Source organism: Mytilus edulis, chromosome 4 (genome assembly GCF_963676685.1).
Source record: "Mytilus edulis chromosome 4, xbMytEdul2.2, whole genome shotgun sequence".
NCBI classification, from domain to species: Eukaryota; Metazoa; Mollusca; class Bivalvia; order Mytilida; family Mytilidae; genus Mytilus; species Mytilus edulis.
In genome coordinates, this window is record NC_092347.1 from 54,698,994 (window position 1) to 54,726,500 (window position 27,507).

The 27,507-nt window shown below is 31.9% G+C and overlaps 1 protein-coding gene and 1 long non-coding RNA gene across 7 annotated transcripts in view; one reads left to right on the plus strand and one right to left on the minus strand.

Moving 5' to 3' along the window:
• Nucleotides 1-305: 305 nt before the first annotated feature.
• On the plus strand, nt 306-7,133 carry LOC139519957 (uncharacterized). Its single transcript, XR_011663773.1, has 5 exons — nt 306-385; nt 3,025-3,130; nt 4,043-4,106; nt 4,615-6,226; nt 6,480-7,133. It is a non-coding gene; the product is annotated as an uncharacterized lncRNA (long non-coding RNA).
• A 2,689-nt stretch (nt 7,134-9,822) lies between these two features.
• LOC139519959 (coiled-coil domain-containing protein 186-like) overlaps nt 9,823-27,507 on the minus strand; it is a 78,695-nt gene continuing 61,010 nt past the window's right edge. For 4 of the 6 annotated variants that reach the window (XM_071312272.1, XM_071312271.1, XM_071312273.1 and 1 more), the window contains 8 exons: nt 27,311-27,453; nt 23,724-24,113; nt 23,125-23,295; nt 22,513-22,597; nt 19,785-19,909; nt 17,533-17,692; nt 15,953-16,785; nt 9,823-11,535 (listed from right to left, as the gene is read on the minus strand). Coding sequence is in view for 2 of the 6 variants with exons in the window: in XM_071312269.1 (XP_071168370.1) it covers nt 16,187-16,785; nt 17,533-17,584 (651 nt within the window). In the remaining 4 variants the exon portion in view is untranslated. Of the gene's footprint in view, nt 11,536-13,484; nt 16,786-17,532; nt 17,693-19,784; nt 19,910-22,512; nt 22,598-23,124; nt 23,296-23,723; nt 24,114-27,310; nt 27,454-27,507 lie in introns of those variants that run through there. The other 2 variants (XM_071312270.1, XM_071312274.1) reach the window with 2 other exon arrangements.

Sequence of the window (27,507 nt, forward strand, 5' to 3'; positions counted from 1 at the left end):
GAACGAACTGGCTTGGAACGAATCGGACTTGGAACGAATTGACTAGCATTCATTTTTCTACACTTGAATGATGTATCAGTAAAATTAAGGGGGTTTATATTTCTTACATTTTGACTATCCTGTAATGTTTTCTTTCTTATTTTTTTTTCCTTGACTTTTTTTTTTTTTTACTATTTGTTTGTATTTAGGTAAAAGATAAGACTTAAATATTTGTAATTCGTTGTGTCCATGTGTCCGGACACAAAATGCATGTCAACTTTTTGCACCGGAACCTTGCCCTTATGAAAATAAAGGTGGAATTTCCCCTTCTCGGAAGCTCTCCGGCTTTATCCATACCGGTGTCCTTATGTTTGAAAATGAGCAGCTTGAGTTTTCTGAATTTTTGGTATGTTTTGGGATAAAAGTCAAACTTTATGCACACCAAATCTTATCGGAAAAGAGCAGGTGGATTTTTTTTTTAATTGTCATTAGTATGTTTTGAAAGACAATTATTAAGGAAAATAACTGTGTTCTCCGGCCTAAGAAGACAATGGTCCACAGGCACTTGTTTCTATCCATACGAAGGTCGACTGTCCATATAAATAGATTCTATTTATATGGATAGTCGACCTTCGTATGGATAGAAACAAGTGCCTGTGCAATGGTCTCCTGATTTGCACCATTTGCTTCAAATTTGAAATGCAAAGATATTTTATTGTTAATTTATAGTAAATGATTGGGAAATACTTTTTGATGCCTATTTTACCATATTTTGGGTTTGTTATGTTTATATGTTGAAATTTTTGCGGCAAATCTCAAATCAGGGGCTCATAATTTTTCTGTTTTGAGCAAATTCCTACTCATTCTGATAAGAAATATTTCATTCAAAGGACTTATTCCAAAATATTGAGCAAAATTACAAGAAAAATATGCCCCTAAGTAATGTTAAATTAAATGTTTACTTTATTTAATTGGTGTAAACACCAAATTCACATATCTTTTTGAAGGATTTGGGTGGTCCTTAACGAGTTCTGTGCCATAGGGCCGATGATCGGCCCAAAGTCATACTCCTTTCAGTGCCAAGGGGCCGATTCATCGGCCGATTGAAATGATGTTATGAACTACGTAATGTACTATGACGTCGCCGTTTTTGTGATAAAATTAATTCCTCCGTCTTGAAACATTCGCACGTTTTTTTACCCAATATTAAAAGATATGAAAGGGGAGCTTTTTTATGAAATTTATGAAAATAAAATTATGTAAGGATGCGTTTATAAATATATATAAAATAATATAATATTTAGAACTATAGAGTTTCAAATCCACTCTTTTTTCCCGACGCTATTGCAGTAGGCCATTTAGTATATTTATATATTCTAGGCTTACTTTCCTAAACTGCCTAAAGTTTTTAAGCATTTACTTTCCAAAATTGTAAGAATATAATAAAAATAAAATTTTACATACATAAAATATAGAAGATAGAAGTTATTCAAATACCTTTACAAAGAATGGATTAGAAAAAGCGCAAAAAAATCAAAAACTTAGGACCTGTGGTTGAGTTGCTGGGTTGCTGTCTCATCTATGGTGCTGGTGGTAGTTTTCTCTTGCAGTTAGTACTATGGCTAAGAAAGGCAGGCACTGGGTCCAACTGTCCTTTTCTGTAAACATCTTGCTCTTTACTTTTTAGCTTGGCCTCTCCATGTTCCACTATTTTTTCCCCACTCTGTGTAACAATGTGTAAGACATCTATGTTTAACTTCAGTATTTTTTCCATAGTCTTGCTTGTAGGTCAACTTTTTGTCCATGCTTTGCTGAGGTTCCTGGCATGTTGTTGTTTCTGTGAATTCCAGATGCCAATCTGGCCTCCATGCCTCTTGAGAAGATTACATACATTCTTAGGTAAATTCACACTCAAAGACCTGTGCACAGCTTCATTCTTGTTGGTGGTGTTGTAAAGCTGCATACTACTAATTGCATCTTCGCTAAGCTTCATTCTCAAGATCTCTTGTAGTAACAACTTGTCTTTTTCATCCATTTGTAGCATTATTAGTAATGTTATTACAGCCAAGGATGCAGAAAACTGTAGGTTGAGTTTTGAACTTTTCATTGATTTTTCTCAAATATTCTGGGTAGGAATTTATGTGATTTGAAATGAATTTAGAAAAGTAACCTTAATTACACAATGATGTGTTCTTCTTTTGGAAAATTTTATTATTGATTTAAATTCATTAATGTTTCTACTTTAACAAACACTTTAGTTTTTCCAAAAACTTGCACTAATAAAAAAAGTTATGAGCATTTAAAAATAGAAGGTATTTTGAGGGAAATGAAAATTCCATTCCAGAAAAATGATAAAATTTTGGTGTGAAGGTTGTTCTAATTGTCTGCATTGGTCAAAGGCACTGGAAAGAAAACCTGTTGGGACTAATATTTATAACCTTTCCATCATTATTTAAAGCAAATTTGTGATATAATGAATACCTTGATGGATTACATATGAATATCCTGATGGAGAGCTTAGTCGATTCTGAAACTGAGGCACAGTCACTCGTCTCAGATTTTTCCCCGCTATATAAAGGTATATAGGAAAAAAAATTCTGAGATGAGTGCCTGTGAACTGAGGGGTACAACAGGTAATGGATAAAACCCAAAAGTTTACCTACTTGGTCGAATGAAAATGTCTTTTCTTAATAGTGTTGTTAATTATTATTGGAACATTATTAAGAATGGCATGCATGTATTAGATTGACTTGTTATAATATCACTTTTAACTTTTATAGGCAGGGTTTGTAAAATTGGGGCTTTTCATTATCAAGAATTTCCTGTTTGATCAAATATTGCTATTTAAAAAAAAACAAAAAAAACATAAAAATTGTAAACACATATATCATGTTATGGGGGTATTTGCGAAAAATATCAGTTATAACTTGAGGGACTGTAAATTTTTCCTAGTAAAGAAATGTTATATACTGTACATCATTATTGTAATGCTCAGTTACTTATTCTTTTGCATTAAATATTGTTTCAATTATTTTTCTCAAATAGTTTTTCCATATCGCAGCCAGCAGAGCATTATTCCATGGAAGATGGTTAAAGAAATCTTCAACCAAGTCAGAAATTAGTCTGCAGCTTTACCAAGATAATAAGAAAGGCAAGTTTATTTAAGCCTAACAATTTCTATACATTTATTTGATAAAAATTAAGAAACTTCTTATTCTTCTTCCGAATACCGGAGAAGACTCCTAGTGTAAAACTTACTGGGAAACAAGAAACAAAACTTTATTTTCTGCATGCAAAACACTGAATTATTTTACCTGTTAAATATTTAAAGATACGTGTACCAGGTATATCAACAAGATTTACTATTAAAATTATAATAAGTAAGCCTACAGATTGGAATATTACTCTCAAGGGGAGACAATTTCAACCAAGATTTGTTTATTCAATAAGAGATAACTCAGTAAATTATTGAGATTTTTGTGCAGTTGAAATCAAGTCATTATTCTTTTACTTCTTTTTTGTATTACATCTTTATAGGAATTTTACAAACTTAAGTGTTGATATAATACTAATCTGATTTATGTAGTAAGAAATCAAAACAATATTTAGTAAATGTTATCTTGACAAGTGAAATGGAGTCTCCCTTGACACCATCTGCGAGTATGGTCTTGAGGAAACGATGATAGTCCGTCGGAAGGGGACAATAAATGGCTGACCCGTGTTACGAGAGAGCCATATCTCTTGCACGTTAAAGACACCCTTGTAGATTTCGAAAAAGAGTAGGCTAATGCCGCTACAAGGCAGCACTCGCACCCGAAAGTGGAAAGGGATTAATATAAGTTGCAAAACTTGTTTCCCAATCCACTATAAATAAATATGTTTAAACTAAATGGAGTCTACTCTCATTTATCAGTACCATTATATGAGTAGATTAAAGGATATCTTCTAATTGCTTAAGTAATTGCTGTGTTGCTGGATAGCTGTCTAATTCATATATTCTCAACATGTATTACCTTTATATACTATAAAATAATTTTTGATGATAAAGCATTTTATATTTTAGGTTAGCATCACAGCTTGTCCATAAGGATTGAGGCTGGCAATAGCCATTGGAGCTGACCTTTATGGTGAGAAACAGGAGACAGATTTATGAACTATTTATCTAATAGCATGTCAATGTTGATTTTTACCACTATAATAAAATTAAGAGATGCAGTGTAATTGTCAATGCAATGAGTCAATTGACACATATGACAAGGATTTTAGCACCTCATATCACTTTACCACCTTCAACAATGAGAAAAAACCTATACTGTATTGTTAACTATAAAAGTCCACAACATGAAAAATGAGAAGCGTAATGGCCTGATGAATGATAAATCAATTATAAAGAAAAACATTATATTTAATGTCAGACATCAAATAACTTGTTGTTCATCCTATTTTGCTAATAAAGACTGGTGTTTTAACAATTAATAATTGCCACCAAACCATTTTAAAAAAAAGTAAAAGAAAGGTTATGTGTATATATTATTCTTATTGTTATTTTTAGATAATTATTCTCTTGCATTAAATAGTGTTTCAATTATATAGTTTTGACTAAGATATGTTTAAGAATCTATATTTCTTTTTCAGGTTACTTCTACTGTGGCTGCATAAAAGGTTTGTGTTGGATAACTATAACAAAAATACAATGTAATTCAGACAATTTTTGTGTATGCACAACAACAACAGACTTCATGGAGAAGACGGCAACTCTGACCTAAAGCCACAGCAGAACCAATAGCCAAATGGATTCCACCGGTAGAAGCTAGCACTAAACAGGAAATAACTCCAAAATTTAGAATCGTAGCAGCACCATCTAAATACACAGCCTCAACTCTGGTTAACACACAAAAGACACCAGAAAAATTAACCATAGATGTACTGACAGAGAATACTTAAACCTCAACAATCCTGAAGATTAAGATGACGATGTAATATGTGTTGAAACCGCAGGATCGCAGAAATACAGTACAAACCACTACTGCTATTTAGTGGAAGAATAACATACATACCAGACTACCAGTAGTTATAAAAAAATACGAGTAATAATTGATGGATAATTGAATGACACAAGTAACAGTATGAGGAATATATAACATCTTCACCAGTGGAAAACAATGGACAATAATATTTTAATTTCTAAATTATATTATTTTGAAAACTTTGCAACTTTATTACCATATTTTTTTTAACTAACTCAATACATTCAACACATAAGTAACCCATACTAAGAGAGACAATAGATAGAACATTATAATGTAAAAAACTTTAACCAAATTAGTGACATACAAAGAGTTGAATAAAACTACAGTTGATTACTATATTAAGGTGGTACCTAACACTACAGGGAGATAACTCTGTAAAATCAGCTAAACATTTAAATTACGTTGTGTTGTTTAGGGAATATTAAGCTTTAAAAATAAGATACAGGAAGAATTAAAATTTATAGAAAGAGACATGTCTGTAACTTTAGAAACTGATAAACCAATCACATGCGCTGAAATTAAAGAAGTCTTTATCAAAACTTAAGTAAGGTAAAGCCTCTGGTCCTGATAAAATAGTATATGAAGTCATTAAATACAGTAGTCCAGTTACATTAAAATCTTATGTTGAACTTTTTAATCTTATTTTAAAAACTGGTCATTATCCCAAACACTGGAACTCATCTTTTATTCAAATCTGGAGATAAATGCCATCCTGGCAACTACAGAGGTATTTCTTTAATCAACTGTCTGTATAAAATATTTAGTAGTGTTCTGAATAATAGACTAAAAATGTTTATGATAAATAAATTTTCTGCCTCTCAGTTTGATTTCAGGGAAAACCATAGGATATCCGACAGTTTGTTTATATTGAAAACTTTGATCAATGAATATCTGCATAAAAATAATAAAAAAATATATGCATGTTTTGTGGACTTAAAAGGAGCATTTGACTCTATTTGGAGAGATTGTCTTGTGTTCAAATTGGCTAAATTAGGGGTTGGCAAAAATTGATACCAAGTAATAAAAAAACATTTTTCAGGCACAGAATCTTCACTTAAATTTGATAATGCCTCAACTCCATTTTTTAATACGACTGCAAATTTTTTTGTTGTAGTATAATACAATCATGTCGTCTGCGTCGTCGTCCAAAGACGCATTTAGTGTCAGGACAATAACTTTAGTTTTAGTGAATGGATCTCTATAAATTTTTACAAGATGTCAATACCACTAAAGGAAGGGTTGGTATAAAACAAATATGGAACACATAAACAAAAACAACCACTGAATTACAGGCTCCTGACTTGGGACAGGCACATACATAAATAATGTGGCTGGATCTACTTTATTTGGCTAGGCTACACACTAAAGATACTAATCCTCTTTTTAAAGAATCATTTGAAATTTGTAAGATGTAAGATTCTTAAAATGTGTACTCCTGGTATACATATGCCAAAGATATTATCTTTAAAGAGATAGAGGATCCCAATAAGTTGTGTCTTCATGTAAAACTCCAAAGGAAGTCAAATCTCTAAAAAAATGTTATCAAGGAGGAATTTAAAATAAATATAAAAGCCTGTATAAAACTAGTATTGAAAATTTATGTGAACATAATAAACTTTTTCTTTACAAAGATCTCAAAACAGATACTGAGACAGAATTTTACTTGTTAAACTCAAACTTTGAATTTCGTAAACTTATTACCATCCTAGTCTGTAACTTAAATTAGGTAGACATAAAAAAAAGTACTACGAAATCTTAGATAATGTAATTTTTGCCCTATTAAAGATAATTGATGACAAATTTCACTTCTTTTGTTATAAAAAAGCTACAATATATACTTAATCCATCAAATTTTCAACATGTACAAAGTTTAGGTTCCTTTATAAAACAGTTAATGGAACTGAGGACAAGGGACTCTTAATATACCAGGGTTAAAAGTTTTGTGTTATATTATTATGTTGTAATTGGTATTTTGACTTGTCACTATATTTTATACTTGCAACAATTGATATATATATATATATATACTATATACATATGCATGAGTGTATGTTATTTTTGTTTTGTTTTAGTTTGTCACAAACATGTTTCATTTGTTTATATGGCAATAAAGATTGTTTATTATATTGTTTGATTTGTTTAAGCCTAAATATTTTAGGGGTAGAAGTTATAGTAACTAGATATAAAAAGATGTGGTATGAGTGCCAATGAGACAACTCTCCATCCAAGTCACAATTTGTAAAAGTAAACCATTATTATAGCTCAAAGTACAGCCTTCAACATAGAGCCTTGGCTGCTGAAATACCATTCAAACAGGAAAACCAACTGTCTAATTTATATAAAAAACGAGAAATGAGAAACACTTATGAACCACATCAACAAACAATGAACATCAGGTTCCTGACTATGGACAGGTGCAAACAAATGCAGCAACGCTATAATAGGCGCTTAAAAATACTGGTCAAGTCAGATTTTTTTACAATAATTGTTTAAGAGTTGTGGCTTGCCTTTGAAAATGGTATTTCATATATTTTTGGGCAATAGTTTTAGTCCCACTTGTGGTTTTTGTGATTTTACTTTTGACCCAATCCTTTGAAATTGTATACACTATTGTGGATCATCGAATGCAGTTTAAGGTCTATTTTTTATGGTTTTTGAAGACTTCTGTTGCAGAAAGCTCGACATAGGGATAGTGATCTGGGTAGCGTTAGTTAAATTATTAATAGCTTTATATTTTAGAAGGTGGAAGACCTAGATGCTTCATACTTTGTATATAGATGTCTTATGTTCCCTCTTTTACATGTCCATTGTCCTTGACCTCTTTTTAATGGTTCAGTGACTACTTGAAAAAAAAAGTTGAGTTTTTGTAATGTTAGTTTGTCTTTTATTAAGAGATATAGGATAACAATATTTGGTATGCCTGTCAAACTTTTTTCACTTGACCCGGACCTCAGTTCATGGGTCAGTGAAATAGGTTTAGTTTTGGTGGTCAAGTCCATATCTCAGATACTATAACCAATAGGTCTAGTATATTTGGTATATGAATGGATTGTAAGGTGTACATGTCAAACTGGCAGGTGTCATCTGAACTTGACCTCATTTTCTTGGTTCTGTGGTTATAGTTAAATTTTTGTGTTTTGGTCTGTTTTTCTTATACTTTATGCAATTATTATAGTGACTAAGTTCTATCATATTTGGTGCATGGAATGATTGCAAGGTGTATATATCTAGCTGGCTGGCAGGTGTCATTTGACCTTGACCTCATTTTCATGTTTCAGTGGTCAAAAGGTAGGTCCGGTAAGTGCTGATTTTGGCCTCAATTTCAGGTTCATCTGACAAAGATTTTGCACACTTTTTAAACACTTCAAAAGAGACCATTTCAATTGATTAAGTGAAAGATCTCAACTGATTTTTAAAATCATTAAAAGGGCTCCAATTCTAGCTGAAATATGAAAAATCTATAAAAATTATCACTTTTCAGATGTTTTTTGTCAAAAATGAAAGTGGACACAGGTTGGGATCCCGCTAACATGTTTAACCTGCCACATTATTTATGTATGTGCCTGTCCTAAGTCGGGAGCCTGTTATTCAGTGGTTGTCGTATGTTTATGTGTTACATATTTGTTTTTTGTTCATTTTTTTACATAAATAAGGCAGTTAGTTTTCTCGTTTGAATTGTTTTACATTATCTTATCGGGGCCTATTATAGCTGACTATGTGGTATGGGCTTTGTTCATTGTTGAAGGCCTTACGGTGACCTATAGTTGTTAATGTCTGTGTCATTTTTGGTCTTTTGTGGATAGTTGTCTCATTGGCAATCATACCACATCTTCTTTTTTATAGCATCTGTGCTCATCCTCAACCTTTATACATGTTATGTATTATCATCAAATACAACTTACATTTCAATATTAAGAATGAACACAAATGTGGCCACTATCATTTAAGACAGAAACCGTCTAAAATTCAGCTAAAATGCTTAAATTGTGAAAATTTCAGTAATTTGACATGACTCAATGATGCTAGTACACTAGAAATGTGCATTGAATTGTCAAAAATAGCCCATATTTATGTAGCAGAAGCATTCTACTTTCCAATAAATAACTGACAGGTTTCATTTTAATAATGTTGTAAAACTGCTATAATTTTGGACCTACTCCTTAAAGTTTTTGAGTTTTTTCTTATACTACTACTGTATATGCAATAGGTCAACTATATGTGGTCACTTTGGTGTATGGAAATATTTTATGATGTTCATGTCAGTATCACAGGTTTTATTTGACCTTGACCTCATTTTCATGGCTCATTGTTAGGTTTTTGTGGTTTGGTCTGTTTTTCTTAGACTTCAAGCAATAGGTCTGATATATTTGTTGCAAAGAAGGAATGTAAGCTGTACATGTCTGCCTGGCATGGTTCATCTGACCTTGACCTCATTTTCATGGTTCATTGGTCAATTTTCTTGGTTAAGCCTGTTTTTTAGAAACTATAGGTTGCAATTCTGTAAATATAGACAATGCAATTTGCCATAGGAACTTGGACCTTTGCAGCTAAAACTGTAACACTTTTACTAGGAAGTTTCTTGAAAAATAACATCACAGAAAGGAAAGTGTATATGCACTTCTACAGACATGTGACAGAGTTGTCCAGCCACAACAGTTTGGGTCTCATAACTGGGGATTTTTTATCAACTTTTTTTGGCGTACCCAATGTTTTTTGTGTGTTGAAACTGCATATCTTCCTTTTTTTGTAAAAAGAACTGATTCCATACCTTCAGACACCTGTATAGCCATTTTTACTTCATAATAATAGAAGATAAGGGGTTTTCAAAATTTTATTCATCATATATATTTTAAGATATGTATTAACAAGTTACAATAACAGAACAATATAAAATTTCAAACAATAGTCCCTATGTTGAATGTTTCTTATAATGTTTATACTAAAGCACTAAATCAATAAGTTATTTTACACAACAGTTAATAAAATTAACGGTACCAATTTTCTTGCACCAGATGCGCATTTCGACAATACATGTCTCTTCAGTGAAGCTCGTGGCCAAAATATTTGAAATCCAAAGCTTATATTAAAGATGAAGAGCTATAATCCAAAAGGTCCAAAAAGTATAGCCAAATCCGTGAAAGGAATTAAAGCACACTTGTTTAAATGTCACAAGAGAACATGATTTTAAATAAACATATAAAGCACAGTTTTTACAAGAGCAAGAGCACTAATCATTGTTAAACATTAGTTCAACCACAATTTAAGAAAGTGACTGTTTGTATAAGGCACAAGGTGACTTTGCGGCTTTGACTAGTTCTAGTAGTACTATTTTATCAAAGGCCAAAATATAGCGGTGTGTGGCATATTTTCAACATTAATACGTCCTGAACATCTAAAATTTTAAACTGACACTAAAATTCTATCTTTACCTTCATTTTTGGACCTTATTGGGTGAAATATTTTTGATGAACAATATGAAAAGAAATTAAATTCCAAAAATTAATATAGTCTTACTTAAAAGATCTTAATCTTTTAGTGTTGTTTTTTTTCGTTTTCAAAAGAGAACTTACTTGTACTGAAATGGACAACCAAAGTTTGAAATTTTGCCATTCACAGTTTCCAAAGATCTGTTTTATTGAATTTAAAAATTTTTGTCTTTTCATTTCTTAATCTTGATTATTAGTATTTAAGAAACAAAAAAATCTTGAATCTTTGCGGAATATAAATTTAAAACAGGAAAAACAAAGGTCATATACAAAATAATGTATCGTGTGTTTTCTTAAAATATTGTCGAGAGCTTTGATTACGAATACACTCACGATAAAATCTGAAGAGTTCCTAGTAAGGTCATTTGACCTTCGCCCATTGGTGTTTGTTGGCAATTGATATATCTTAAAAAACAGAATTTAAACAATTTTTCTAGATACTTTAGATGTCATAGTTTCCAAAGGTAACATATAATCACATATATTTAATTCTTTCAGTAATTTACAAATACAAATCGCCATTAGTAAATAAAATAGAAACTAAGACGCCAGAATAAAACTTTCTATGACTATAAATAATATGCAGTAAATAATTGGAAGAAATATGACTTTAGAAACATTTGAAACATGACTTTGGAAACATTTGTCCACTTAAATATCTAACTCTGATGGAGGTTCATGGTTTTCTGCATTGTGGAGAGTTGTCATGGTAGCAATGTAGTAAAAATGATCATCACAATTTTCAAAAATAGGGGGGCCATCACTCTTGGTGAATAAAGTACTGAAAGACATTGGTGTATCACAGGATAATTGAAAGACTGGTTTATTAAAGCTTCTGTTTCCCTGTCTTGGTAGCTGCGCAGGTGACACTAAAGTTTTGCCATGTACCCGATATTGAGTTTTTGGATATGTATCACTTGGTGTTGCATCACTATTAGTTGAGGAGTTATCTCCCTTTCTGTTATTTTGTTTATTTTCCATGATGCTCAATTGAGGATAATTTGTTGTATCAAGGCTTGTATCCAGGTCCAGTCTATTATCTACAAATATATAGACGTAAAGTGTATATTGTATGCTGTAACAAGAAAGTCTTCTAGTTTGCTATTGACCAAAATTCAATTAGTAAAAGAAAATCTTTAAGGCTGAAAGACTATCGCACATGATATAAACTTTTTTTTTGGAAAAGGGAATTCTAGCAATCATATCTGCTTAAGAAAAGTTTACAATAACGAAAATATATTCAGTTTATAGATTATTCACTAAATATTTGTTTTTACATTTAAGGTGGATAAGGATGTTTTGTTAAAAAAAAAATCCCCCAATAGATTTCTACAATATTTATAATTTTGTAAGATTGGGGTGTCCTCAGCAAAATATGAAAGTATTATGACCACTTTTTTGGTAAATAAGGGAGATAACCCACCATGAGTTACCCCCCCCCCCCCCCCCAATGATGATTTCCTCAATTTCCCAATAAAACACTAATTTCATGGCAATTTTTTAATTTTTACAGTAAAAACATTTTTTTTCTACATAATTATAAAAAATACATTGGTTTCATATAATAGTAATTGGATATGTGCTTTACTTTCAGTTACAATCTGTGAACGGGGAAAAAATAACACATTTTGATGAAAATAGGCACTTCTGTAGGAGCCAATTATGCAAATTAGGTCACCCTGTACAAAAAACCACCCAATAGATTTTTTTTTAAATACAAGCATTTTGAAGGTCTTTACCTAAGCATTGTTTCAGCATAATATGAACATACATTTCTTACCTCATTTATTGTCTATACCTTATACTGATAATTGAAGTAAAGTGGCAAAATTTGGAAAATTGACTTAAAATACCATTTAATAGATAAAATGTCATAAATCAGTAATAAAATTGATGAAAAATGTATGGTGAAAGGGAGTTTGTTCTGTCAGTCATTCAAAATAAACAAAACCTTATCATGGACCTGCCAAAAAAAAGAAGAAGATGCCTTTTGGGTATAGTCTGTCCGTAAGTCCATCTGTTCAGATCAGGTTCTGGTTGTAAAATTTTTGTCTTTTTATGTAGGCTATTGATATATGGTATAAAGGTAGCTCAGCTCAAAAGGTTGTGTTACTACCATGAATAGTAACTTTTGACCTTGAACTTTGACCTCAAGGTCAATTAAATGATTCTTTTTTTTCTAAAACTGTAACTTTTGTCTTTTGATATAGGCTTAACTGCCGCTTTGATATTTTGTATGAAGGTAAATCAATTCATGAAGATGTGTCATGCACCATAGTGACCATGGTATTGTTGACCTTGAACAAAGACTTCAAGGTGAAAATGATTTGATTTAAGACCGAACACCAATGAAGGAACACCAATGAATAAAAAATTTCACTAAATACAGTATGTGGACAACTGGAACAGACAAACAAACAAATTTTTGTTTACAGGTCTTATGGTGACAATACATTGCACACATGATAATGCTATGACTACCCCACATTTGTAAAATTCAAAGTATTGACAACAGGAAGAAGGTATTGGACAGACCCAAAATGTAACTACAGTACGCGTTTCAACTTATCACTTTCAGGGTGTTGGCCAATTATGAATACCGATAATGAAGTCATTAATTCTGCCAAGTATTTTCTGTAAGAAAAAATATTTGACCTTAATTGTTACAAGTACCAGCAATTAGGAAGTAGTTTTCAGACAGACCAAAAAGTGACAACATTACAACAGACAACTCATGACTGTTAACTTTAAGGTGGTGGCAAAATTGATATTTTTATTCTTAGTGGTTCTCACTTCTATAAGTTGAATGTAATTAACAATTAATTTCTCCATAGGCGAATACTTAGATGCTTTCCCTTTTTGGGCCCGAACCAAACGCTGAAAAGATACAGTGCAAATGAAGCATGTTTTACACTAATCAGAGATCAGTAAGGGGCCCAAGATATGTTAACCGGTTCTTAGTTAGAAGTGTTAACTGAACAAACACAGGTTTGAGACAAAGAACCACAGTTTAATATTTTCTTTGCATATCAATAAAGCAATACATGTAAACATAATTACAAACAAAGCAAATTCCAGTTGAAAATCTGTGGTACTCCTAACACAAAGTACATAGTAACTGTGAGTTTTTTTGAAAACATTACTACTCTACTTATTAACAATATATTTTAATAAAAGGCTGAAATGACATAGCAATAAGGTAATAAACAGCTGCGCCATGAGCGCATGATACGCCCGACGTCTTGTGTGGAAGTTTTATGCAATAATCATAAATAGTTTCTGAGAAAGTTTTAAGCAATAACCATATATTGTTTTTGAGACACGGCGGGACATGTGAAACCCCCAACCCTGTTTTTTTTTCTCGAAAAACTAAATATCACTAAAATAAAATTTTGAATCAAAACCAAAAAGTATACAGATCTTAAGATTAATATAACAAAGAAGTGTGTAAAGTTTTAAGCAATAATCATAAAATATTTTTGAGATACGGCGCGACATGTAAAAAAAAACCTCCCCTGTTTAACAAAATACTCAATAACTCCAAAATAAAGTTTTGAATCATCAACAAAAAGTATACAGATCTTTAGATTAATATAACAAAGAAGTGTGTAAAGTTTTAAGCAATAATCATAAATTGTTTTTGAGATACGGCACAACAAGTAAAAAAAACCCTCCCCCTTTTTTACAAAATACTCAATAACTCAAAAATGAAATTTTGAATCATCACCAAAAAGTATACAGATCTTTAGATTAATTAAACAAAGACATGTGTAAAGTTTTAAGCCATAATCAAGAATCATTTTTGAGATACGGTGCGACATGTGAAAAAAACACACCCCTGTTTTGGTTACAAAGTGCCGTAACTCAAAAAGTTTTAATCTTATTTTCACCAAAAAGTATACAGATCATGTGACCATCATAAGAAACAACTATGTTAAGTTTCATGAAATTTGGATAAGTCGTTCTCAAGTTACGGTGCGACATGTTTACACCGGACAGACAGACGGACAGACAGACGGACGGACGGACACCGGACATTTGTATACCATAATACGTCCCGTCAAAATTTTGACGGGCGTATAAAAACTATCCTCTAGGGAGCAGAGGGTGGGAAAAAATAATTTCCCAGAAAATTCAAATGTCTGCTCAAAGCAAACTGCTTTGAGAATAATTATGTGATTGTGCCTAAAACAAACACCCTGTTAATTAAGCACTGATTGGTTAATTCAATTGCAGTGTTAATTTTGATTGGTTAATTAGGATAATCTTGAAAAAGCAATTAGTAAACGGGATTTCACATGCAGCAGCAACTGGGAAAACCCAAAAGCTGATTGGACCAAATAGCAGACAGGGATTCCCAATTAAAATTATATGTACCGGCATTGCAAAAAACATATTGTGTATTAATAATCTATTTATACAAAAAAGTTCACTTTATAATGTAGTTTTTATTGACAAAACCTTGTTAGCATTAAAGAAAAGTTATTCTGAAAGTATCATTTGGTACAAATAATGTATGTTTGTGTTGCTTTTTTTAACGTTATTTGTACTTATCTCCCATGCCTATCAAATTTGCACTTAAAACCACTTTTCTCATTCTAGCATTGAAAAGATATCTCAGTTCCATTAATAGGGCTGAATAATATAATTTATTTGGCTTTTGGTATAATGCAGAGTGCACAAAGACTCTACTAATAAAAAATAACACGGACCCATCAGGATTAGCCATAATCTCAATTCTGAATACCATGTTATGTTCATAAAATGGCATAGGCGGATCTAGGGGGGGGGGGGGGGCCCTGGGGGCCCAGGCCCCCCTTTCGTGGGAAAAATTTGGTTGATTATATAGGGAATCACTGAAGCATGACCGGAGCGGGCCCCCTCTTAGGTCAGTCAGTGGGCCCCCCTTATGAAAAGTTATGGATCCGCCACTGAATGGCTGTGCCAATACAATTTGTTAACCTATAGATGCAATACCACCATTGAATTTTCCCCTAGTCTTTGTTAAATTTGCACTTTTCAAAGAATTGTACTAATTTAATTTTGCTTCAAATAAAATATACTTTCCCTGACACATTCTGTATGTATGTGCCTGTTCTAACTCAGGAGCCTGTAATTCAGTGGTTGACGTTTGTTTATGTATTACATGTACATATTGCTATTTCGATCATTTTTTGTAAATAAACTAGACCTTTAGTTTTCCCCTTTGAATTGTTTTACATTGACATTTTGGGGCCTTTTTATAGCTGACTATGCAGTATGGGATTTGCTCATTGTTGAAAGCAGTACAGTGACATATAGTTGTTAATTTTGTGTGTCATTTTGTTCTTTTGTGGAGAGTTGTGTCATACCACATCTTCTTTTTCCATATTTAGCATGAGTAAGGTTTTATCCTGTCCAGTACTAGTACTATAGAAAAAAAGTCACTGTACATTGCATTGCATATAAGAAACTAACCATCACTGGATATTAACCAATAAAATTTTCCTATGCAACTGGATGTAACTTTCTATGATTTGGTGGTATTACATCTATAACAAGCTATTCCTCAGTACATGTAAAATGTTTAGTAAAAGATGTGACTGTTTTGGCATTAAAGCCATGCTCTAACAAAATAGATTTGAGGCCATTTTCACTGTCTCTGTTAAATGCTAAATGTAGATGTTTCAGACAAAGTCCGCTGTGTGCTAATCATCTAGCTGTTAGCTTGGTGATGCGTGAGGCCCTTATCAATGGAATGTAAGAATCTGTTAGCAAAGCTGCGTTGAATGGAAAAACATCCTTTTCTGAATATTCAAAGTGCTCAAGAAGTTGATATAGACTTGTGACATCAGCACATGCATTGTGAGCATCATATTCTACGCCAAGTAATTTTGTGACCAATGTTTGTTGTTTATGATTTCCTATGTCTTTAGTTTTGAATTTCCTTCTTGCCAATTTTATTGTATCAATGCACCCATAGATATGTAACATGAATTCCGAAAGAAGACTGTGCTGACGCAGTTTGTTCATCAATATGGGAATGTCAAACGAAGCAATGTTATGACCGAAAAGAATGGGTTTCTTCTTTTTGCTGATAAAATCAATAAATTCCAGTAATACAATCTGAATATCTCTGCTTTTAACTGGTTTACCATGATGGTACATCTGGTCAAAAGAAAAATCAAAAGTCAATCCTGTTATTTCTGATGATTTGGGTGAAATAACCTCCCTAGGTGAAACATGCTCATTGAATACAGTGGTTCCATCAAATGCAGCCAGCTGAGTTATATCAGACTTCCTTGATAATCCTGGAACAAAAATAAACAAAAATTGCATTAATAATTAAAAGTTGATCCTTCCTGAAATGTGAGATGCCTTGTTCCATATCAAGTTTGGTTAAATTCTGCTTTAAATACTGTTTTTGTCGTATTCATTTTATAAATTTAAGCGGCAGCAAGTATTAATTGGTGGCTACTTTGAAAACTTATGGCTTCTTGAAAAGTGCATCCGAATTTATGGGAGTCAAAATTCTTGATTACAAGAAAAAATGTTTCATTTCAGCAGGTTCTAATTTTAGCAGTCCACCCTATTTTCACATGAACATTATATTGCGATTTAATTTTCATCTAACTTAATTTTACCTATCAAGTTCCTCAGGAATAAAGCAAAATTTAAATCATCGCCTATAGTGTATGCTGTCAAACAAACTGTAATCCATGTCAATTCTATTTTTTTCATTATGTAAGGGACATAACTTCCAACAAACATCAGTAATATATTACTTTATTCCAAGATTATCATTGAAGTATTCCCAATACAAAGGACATTTACTACGCTTTATGTTATGTCACTTTCATCTATTTCACTGAATTACAATTAAATTATAAGCTTATTTCACTTACTTACAATACCAATGTAAGTTTTAAGGTCATAGTAACCTTATTCCAAGCATCAATATTTGATTAAAGAATCACTAATGAGTAGGCAAATAATGTGTCTTGTGTGCCATTATTTTAGCCTGATATCTGTGATTCAATTTGTTTGTTTAAACTTACCTGTTGTTTCTAAATCAAAAACTACTACTGATTCTTCTCCTTCAAACTTCATCTTAGATGGAATAGTTTCTGTGTCAATATGTTCTTGCACTTCTATTTCTCCTCCAGAGGTGTCTCCCTCTTTTACTGATTCTAGCTGATTATCTTTCAATTTCTTGGACTAGAAACAATACAAAAAAATTTAAGAACAATTATGGAAGAAGTGATTCAGATCTATGCAAATGTACAGTGGGATCTTTAGAACAATTGCTATTCTATGTTGTAACAATTAATGTCTCCTTCCAATCAAAATTAAGAGCCAAAGAATTCTCCCTCTGTGGGTTTTCAACTAAAATGTTAATAAACTTAAAACTTGTGGCTAAGATTGATCAAATTTAGCCCAGTAGTTTCAGAGGAGAAGATTTTTGTAGAAGATTACAAAAATTTACGAAAAATTGGTAAAATACGACTATAAAGGGCAACAACTCCTTAAGGGGTCAACTGACCATTTTGGTCATGTTGACTTTTTTGTAGATCATACTTTGCTGAATATTATGATGTTGACAGTTTATCTTTATCTATAATAATATTCAAAATAATAACCAAAAACTGCAAAATTTTCTTAAAATTAACAGTTTATATCTCTATCTTTAATAATATTCAAAATAATAACCAAAAACTGCAAAATTTTAAAAAAGATTACAAAAATTTACGAAAAATTGGTAAAATACGACTATAAAGGGCAACAACTCCTTAAGGGGTCAACTGACCATTTTGGTCATGTTGACTTTTTTGTAGATCATACTTTGCTGAATATTATGATGTTTACAGTTTATCTCTATCTATAATAATATTCAAAATAATAACCAAAAACTACAAAATTTTCTTAAAATTAACAGTTTATCTCTATCTATAATAATATTCAAAATAATAACCAACAAGAGGCTGTCACAACGACAGCAAACCGGATTTATTAATATTTATTTGTGTCCTGGCAATATCACAACAACCATTACTGATGAATGGTGAAAGTGAAAATCGTCAATATCAAATTTGACCTCCATTTTGTCATCAGTATCAACATATTAAAATTTGAAAAGCTTCTAGATTGAATGGTTCATGAGTAAATGCAACAACGTGAATGGAAACGCCATTTTTCAATCTTTCAAGAACCATAACGCCTGAACGGTAAAAGTCAAAATCGTCGTTATTGAACTTGACCTCTATTTTGTCATCAGTAACAACATATAAAAATTTTAAAAGCTTTGGTTGAATGGTTCATGAGAAAATGCACGGACACGACTAGAAACACCATTTTTCAATCTTTCAAGAACCATAATTCCTGAACGGTAAAAGTCAAAATCGTCATTATTGAACTTGACCTCTATTTTGTCATCAGTAACAACATATTAAAATTTGGGAAGCTTTGGTAGAACAGTTCATGTGTAAATGCACGGACACAACTGGAAACTCCATTTTTCAATCTTTCAAGAACTATAACTCCTGAACGGTAAAAGTCAAAATCGTCATTATTGAACTTGACCTCCATTTTGTCATCATTACCCACATATTAAAATTTGGGAAGCTTTGGTAGAACAGTTCATGCGTAAATGCACGGACACGACTGGAAACTCCAATTTTCAATCTTTCAAGAACCATAACTCCTGAACAGTAAAAGTCAAAATCGCCATTATTAAACTTGACCTTCATTTAGTTGTCAGTAACAACATATTAAAATTTTAAAAGCTGTGGTTGAATGGTTCATGAGTTAATGCACGGACAACATTTGATTGCCGCCCGCCGACCGCCCGGCCGCCCGCCGTACTTCCCCAAATCAATAACCGACATTTTTGTCACAAAAATCCGGTTAAAAACTGCAAAATTTTCTTAAAATTAATTTAGTGGCAGCAACCCAACAACAGGTTCTCCAATTCATCTGAAAATTTCAGGGCAGATAGATCTTCACCTGATAAACAATTTTGTCCAGGTCAGATTTGCTCTAAATGCTTTAGTTTCAGAGATATAAGCCAAAATATACATTTTACCCCTATGTTCTATTATTAGCCATGGCGGCCATCTTGGTTGGTTGGCCGGGTCACCGGACACATTTTTTAAACAAGATACCCCAATGATGATTTTTGCCAAGTTTGGTTAAATTTGACCAGTAGTTTCAGAGGAGAAGATTTTTGTAAAAGTTAACAAACAACGACGACAGACTAAGGACGCAAAGTGATGAGAAAAGCTCACTGCCAGGTGAGCTGAAAAAGGCCTACCTTTATTGTGAGTCTTTTTCTTTTGAAATTAGTAGTTGACTGTGTTTTCCTAATCTGTTTACGCCTTCGATCCTTTCGAATTCCATGAAGTATGGTCAAGGAGAGAGTAGAGACTTCTTATTCACCTGAAAAGAATGAAGACATTTGAATATAATATATTAACTTGAACTATTTTGTATGATTCATTTACTTTATAGATATAAAATTTAGAATGTAGAGAAAACCAGGTGCTCCGCAGGGCGCAGCTTTATACGACCGCAGAGGTCGAACCCTGAACAGTTGGGGCAAGTATGGACAAAACATTCAAGCGTGATACAGCTCTGAATTTGGATTGTGATCAAATTTTTGACATTACATGGTTTTTTTTTACACAAAACAAATGTCAAGATTTTACAAATCAATTAAAGATTTCTTCTTCAAACTTTTTAAATCTAAAATTAAATAGTTGATCATGACACAGCATAGGTTTCTGACACAGAACGAATGTGGTCTAATGAACTTAAAAGTTTTTTTTTGCCTTTGAGCAATTCACTATGCTGTTGAATATTAATCCTCTCAAAAAAATGTTTGAAGAAATTTTCTTTTTATTTATGAAATCTGAAATGAGAAAAATTTAACCCCCCCCCCCTTTTTTTCACATCCCCGTTTCCTTTTTTCCAAAACTGATATCAATTCAAATTTCTAATGGAGTTTGCAACAATAACTACTCTTTTAAATACATCATAAAATATTAAAATGTAACATAAAGTGCTTGTTATCACTGAATGGTAAAGATTGGTTGGTAGTAAAAGTGAATATACATTGTTTATTGTATAAAACAATAAAAAAAACCTTCATCAGCAACATTTTATATTGGCAAATTTCCAATGAAGTTATTAACATAAAATTATTGGCAAATAAAAATAGAAAATGACATCATAGTCATGTCTGGCAAATGTCCAACATACATTATCTAAAAACATTTTAGATAAGAAAAGGAAAAAAAGCTTCATCAGCAACATTTTATATTGGCAAATTTCCAATGAAGTCATTTACATAAAGTTGTTGGCAAATAAAAATAGAAAATGACATCATAGTCATGTCTGGCAAATTTCCAACATATATTATCAACTTCTATTCTATAAAAAGAAAGATAACTCCAATTGAAAATTAATTGCTATTGCACAATATTGTGCAATTAGATATTTCTTGCTATTGTGCAATACTGTGCAATTGAAAATTTCTTGCTATTGCACAATACTTGATATGGAATCCTGATTTGGACCAACTTGAAAACTGGGCCCATAATCAAAAATCAAAGTACATATTTAGATAAAGCATATCAAATAAGCCCAAGAATTTAATTTTTGTTAAAATCAAACTTAGTTTAATTTTGGACCCTTTGGACCTTAATGTAGACCAATTTGAAAACTGGACCAAAAATTAAGAATCTACATACACAGTTAGATTTGGCATATCAAAGAACCCATTTATTCAATTTTTGATGAAATCAAACAAAGTTTAATTTTGGACCCCCATTTGGACCAACTTGAAAACTAGGCCAATAATTAAAAATCTAAGTACATTTTTAAATTCAGCATATCAAAGAACCCCAAGGATTCAATTTTTGTTAAAATCAAACTAAGTTTAATTTTGGACCCTTTGGACCTTAATGTAGACCAATTTGAAAACGGGACCAAAAATTAAAAATCTACATACATAGCTAGATTCGGCATATCAAAGAACCCCAATTATTCAATTTTTGATGAAATCACACAAAGTTTAATTTTGGACCCTTTGGGCCCCTTATTCCTAAACTGTTAGGACCAAAACTCCCAAAATCAAACCCAACCTTCCTTTTATGGTCATTAACCTTGTGTTTAAATTTCATAGATTTCTATTTACTTATACTAAAGTTATGGTGCAAAAACCAAGAAAATGCTTATTTGGGCCCTTTTTGGCCCCTAATTCCTAAAATGTTGGGACCAAAACTCCCAAAATCAATCCCAACCTTCCTTTTGTGGTCATAAACCTTGTGTTAAAATTTCATTGATTTCTATTCACTTTTACTAAAGTTAGAGTGCGAAAACTAAAAGTATTCGGACGACGACGACGACGCCAAAGTGATAGCAATATACGACCAAAAAATTAAAATTTTTGCGGTCGTATAAAAAGTACAGATCTGAAAGAAAAAAAAATATCTCAAAAAAAATCTAATTATAGAATAACTACACATCAATTCACCAATGTATACATGTAGTGTATGAGTTAATTATCAGTGTTGTTTGGTCATGAGTTAAACATTTTTCTCTATTTGAATTTTTGTATTAGTTATTCTTTTCATTACACTGGCAAATGGCATTTTTCTTCTGAAAATAAGGTAGAAAATGTAAGGAACTATATCTTTCACAATTTATTTGATCCAATGTCATGACAGAACCTATAGTTGTATGGTGTCAGGGGAGTGAAATAACCACATTTATTCACAGAATTATACGACTTTTAAAACTTTCTTTTTCTCTTTTTACTTTCTCTCCTCTTTTTACCAATGAAAGCTAGTATTATATTCTATAAACTGTTTGCTTTATATGCATTTCCATTATATTAAACTATTATTGTAATTTTATATTGTATTATGGAGAAGACTTCATAAGTTTGATTTACTTGTGTCTAATCCATTTTGCTTTAATTCAGCAAATAAAATAAGTTTAAACTAAGCATACATAATAAAGCCCCTAAATACATTTACCTTGCTTAACCAACCATAGCCTTCATTTTTTTGCATCACAGCTGAAGACACCCTAGCTTTTAATGATTTAGTTCCTCCATAAAACCTGAAAAAATCCCATAAATAAATGTTCAACATACAAACAAAATATTTTATGCTCCACAAAATTAAAACACATAAATTTGTCTCACTGTTGCAGCTAGTCCTGGAAAATGACAGTTAGTGGATTGTAACTGTTTGGCATATGCATATAATGGTAAAGGAACTAAGATGAGCTTGAATTCAGAGCTGTCACGGTCTTCAACATCAATGACATTTACATGATTTTACCAAAACATTATTTATGTTTTCCATTTTTAATGACAAAGTTAGACATTAAAGACCACAGATTGCATTGAAATCACAGTTACCACACATTATTGGAATACCAGAGAGTGTGTCACTGACAATTTTTATGTGTCTTACAAAAAATTCTGTTTAAAACTGGAATTGTTTTACTATGAATGTTTTAAATTACAACATTGAAGCTAAGGAAAATTTGTGCAAACAAAGACTTCTATTTCATTTTTTTTTTAACAGTTGCAGAGATTTTGACCTTAATCAAAAGAAATCCTAAAGTAATGTAAGGCATACCTGTTTTTTGGGGCAAAACTAGCAACACTGTTGTTGAAACTTTTGTTTGACTGTGTTGACCCTAGGTTTAACAGCCTATCTGCTCTTTCAATATAATTTTGTGCCAACTTGTCCAGATCTTCCCTCAGCTTGTCTCCAGAAAGGGCTTTCCCATTGGGTAAATGTTTGAATCTGTAATATAAACAAACAGAAAATGAGATTGCACTGCCACTGGTTTTTTTTACTACACTAATAGCAAAATTCTAAAAATGTTATTCAGTCTAATGATCTTTTTTGTTCTGAACACATCTAACTGTAGTAAATATTAATATGACATGTGATCAAATGTGAAAAATTAAATCCTTAACATTAAAGTTTATTTGCAATCCACACAGTACTTTTAGAAGAAAGAAGTTTTGAAAGTTATCAGATGGGCCAAGACAAAGATGGATACATGATTAATACATAATGATGACAATAGTTCACATAGCCCTACAATTGTGTTAATTATACATATACTTTACTGAACTCTAGGAAATTAGAACTTGTAAAAAAAATATTGCAGCCTTGAAACATTAAATGATCACTTCATCAGGGATCAATGTCATGGTATAAATTACCTAAATTTAGTTGGATCTTTAACAATGTACACCAAGTTGGACTGCACTGTTCATGGTGTCTAAAAATATGTGGCACTATAGTGGCGAGTTCTGTCTTCATTGATTGTTTACTATTTTGGTGTTTAGAAATAGTATACATAAAACACCTCACTATGTAGGGAATGACTTTTGCTGATTTTAACTGTTTGTAGTTTTTTGAAAGACCATAGAGACATTTGGACAGATTTTTCTTCACATGTGTTTTATCGTCTTTTTTTATTATTGAACGAGGTAGTCTTGATTGAGTAGTAGCATCATTATCAGCATGTAAAGTTCCAACTGTATATCCATCCTCAGCAAGCCTTTGGATCATTGAACATGCCATGTCTGGCTCCATACCTTTGCTTGATCCTGCAATACAAAATAAAAATAAAGTGAGTGTGTCCAATAATTTGTAATACTGTGAACAACTGTTGACAAATTAGAGGTACATTATACACATGCTATACATTATCATTATTGACTTTTCTTGAGGTGTACTCAAGGGCTATATACAGACATGGTCACTGGTTTCTTCTGTGGCCAAAGTCTGAAATGAGCCAATGTCTTTTCAGGTAAATTTAGTCCTTAGCATACCTCAGAATGAGTCAATTACAGATATATTAAATGATAAGGATTTGTTTACTTAATTTTGTTTACTATCATTATTTTATTAAAAAATAAATCAATTTTCTGTTTTCGAAAATGTTTCCTTCTTTTTCCAAGGTCAAGCAAAAAAAATTAATGAGGGTTCATGTGATTATATTGGCAAACTTTCTGTGAATTTATGATTACTTCGACACCCCCATGAGTGGCCTGTATTACAGTAAACATTAACAAAAAAGTTACATGGGGAACAGGAAAGTAATTAATATGTAACTGTTAACATCCCTATACCATATGTACACCTTTAATTACATGACCTTTTAGTCAGTTGAACACTTACAACAGGTCAAAGGTGTTGAATTTTTATACAAACAACTATCTAAATTCACGATTATACATCTTTTAAATCAAATAGCACTATTAATTCATCTTAAAAGGGTTACAAAGACATTTTTCAAAGTTGTCAACTCTTTCCACTACAAGGAAAAATTCAGAACGGGGAGGGAAACTATATGACAACTTGTTATTTTCGAAGGTGTCAATTCGTCCCTTTACATACTTCATCCCATAATTTTAAGTTACATTTCTATTAAAAAATATGACAGATGACGTTATCAGTGTGTTTAACCATGTTTGTTTACATTTCAGAAATACCAAACTATTTGAAAGGTTGTCTTTGATAAGAACAGTGTAACATTTCCATATACTGTTATTAAAATGTGAGCAAAACTCATTAAAACAAGAATGTGTCCAAAGTACACGGATGCCCCACTCCCACTATCATTTTCCATGTTCAATGGACCGTGAAATTGGATAAAAAATATAATTAGGCATTAAAATTAGAAAGATAATATCATAGGGAACATTTGTACTAAGTTTCAAGTTGATTGGACTTCAACTTCATCAAAAACTACCTTGACCAAAAACTTTAACCTGAAACATGCACTTTCATTTTCTATGTTCAGTGGACCGTGAAATTGGGGTCAAAAGTTTAATTTGGCTTTAATATTAGAAAGATCATATCATAAGGAACATGTGTACTAAGTTTCAAGTTGATTGGACTTCAACTTCATCAAAAACTACCTTGACCAAAAACTTTAACCTGAAGCGGGACAGACGGACGAACGAACGAACAGACGAACGAACGAACGGACACACAGACCAGAAAACATAATGCCCCTCTACTATCGTAGGTGGGGCATAAAAAACAAGAATGTGTCCATAGTACACAGATGCCCCACTCACACTATAATTTTCCATGTTCAGTGGACCGTGAAATTGGGGTAAAAACTTTAATTTGGAATTAAAATTAGAAAGATCATATCATAGGGAACATGTGTACTAAGTTTCAAGTAGTTGTGACTTTAACTTCATCAAAAACTACCTTGACCAAAAACTTTAACCTGAACTTCACACTTTCATTTTCTATGTTCAGTTGACCATGAAATTGGGGTCAAAACTATAATTTGGCATTAAAATTAGAAAGATCATATCATAGGGAACATGTGTACTAAGTTTCAAGTAGTTGTGACTTTAACTTCATCAAAAACTACCTTGACCAAAAACTTTAACCTGAACTTCGCACTTTCATTTTCTATGTTCAGTTGACCATGAAATTTGGGTCAAAACTATAATTTGGCATCAAAATTAGAAAGATCATATCATGGGGAACATGTGTACTAAGTTTCAAGTGGATTGGACTTCAACTTCATCAAAAACTACCTTGACCAAAAACTTTAACCTGAAGTCGGACGAACGAACAAACGAACGAACGGACGAACGAACGAACGAACGGAGGCACAGACCAGAAAACATAATGCCCCTCTACTATCGTAGGTGGGGCATAAAAAATGTGTCCATATTTTACGGATGCCCCACATGAATATACCACAAATAAAATCTGAGGATTTTTGTATTTTCGACCTTTTTTATCCTTTATCCTTATCTTCTGGAGTTTCGTTTAAACTTTCAATCTGGTAGAAAATGTGCTTTTCTATGCTCACTCACAATCAATGGTTAACATTAGAAAATTCAATCAGTCAACCTTGTTTTTAAATTGTTTTTTTTTTTCAAAAGAATGAAGCATTGTTGAACTCAATGAACTTGAAGGCTGTGCAGTGGTCTTTAGTTGTTTACATCCACTTATTTGAACTCTGATCAATAGCTGTCTCTTTGGCAATCATACCATATCTCCTTCAACATGGATGGTTGAGTACAGCACAATTGCCATTGATTGTATTCCACATACAATTTACAAGTATTTTCTTCTAAGTATATAATACTGTATATTATTTTTTTTCCTCGCTTTACTCCTGGCATCTAAAGAAACGCCAAAATTTGATTCCACATATATTTCCTTGCATATCCCATCATTTATGGTTGTTTAAAAGACTTTTAATTATTGTGTCTTTTGTGTTGTTTGAGAGATCACAAGAGTATATATACTTCATAAAAACATCTGATTTCATAATGTCAACACAGCAATCATTGACTGGTTAAAAATGTTTTTAATGGCGTTCCATTGATTATTGTCATCACCCTAACGTTTTGCATGTAATGTAAAAAAAAAATGACATTTACACAGATATTAGTATACCTTGTGTCTGTAGTTCAAAACCTTCAACTTTTATTATACATGTACTTCAATGTGAAAATTTTAATTTCCTTGAAAGTGTTTTTTTTTACGATTATACTTTATGGATCCTTAAAAAATGATAAAATCATGCACAGAATACTAAATTTATGATATGTACGTGAATTGGTTCAAGAATTGGATAAACATTATTTTTCACCAGTCACTCGTTTCATATGACTTTAACTAACAGTTAATCAATATCAAATAAATGAGTGCCACAAATGAAAAAACATTTTCAAGGAAATTAAAATTTTCACATTGAAGTACATGTATTCAAAATTTGTATTTGTTATCTAATTCAAATCTTAAAATTCAATAAATTTCTTACATCCTTTGTTACAGGTTCATACCGATCACTCAACAACTCTGCTTTACTCTTTAGATAATGGAAGCAATCTTTCTGGCCAGACAAATTATGAGGACATCCAGAGATCATGACTTTTGATTTCATCGTTTGCAAGTCATCCATTACTAAAATTATAAAACAGATACATTTGTGTACAGAAACTAACTCTGAACCTTGTT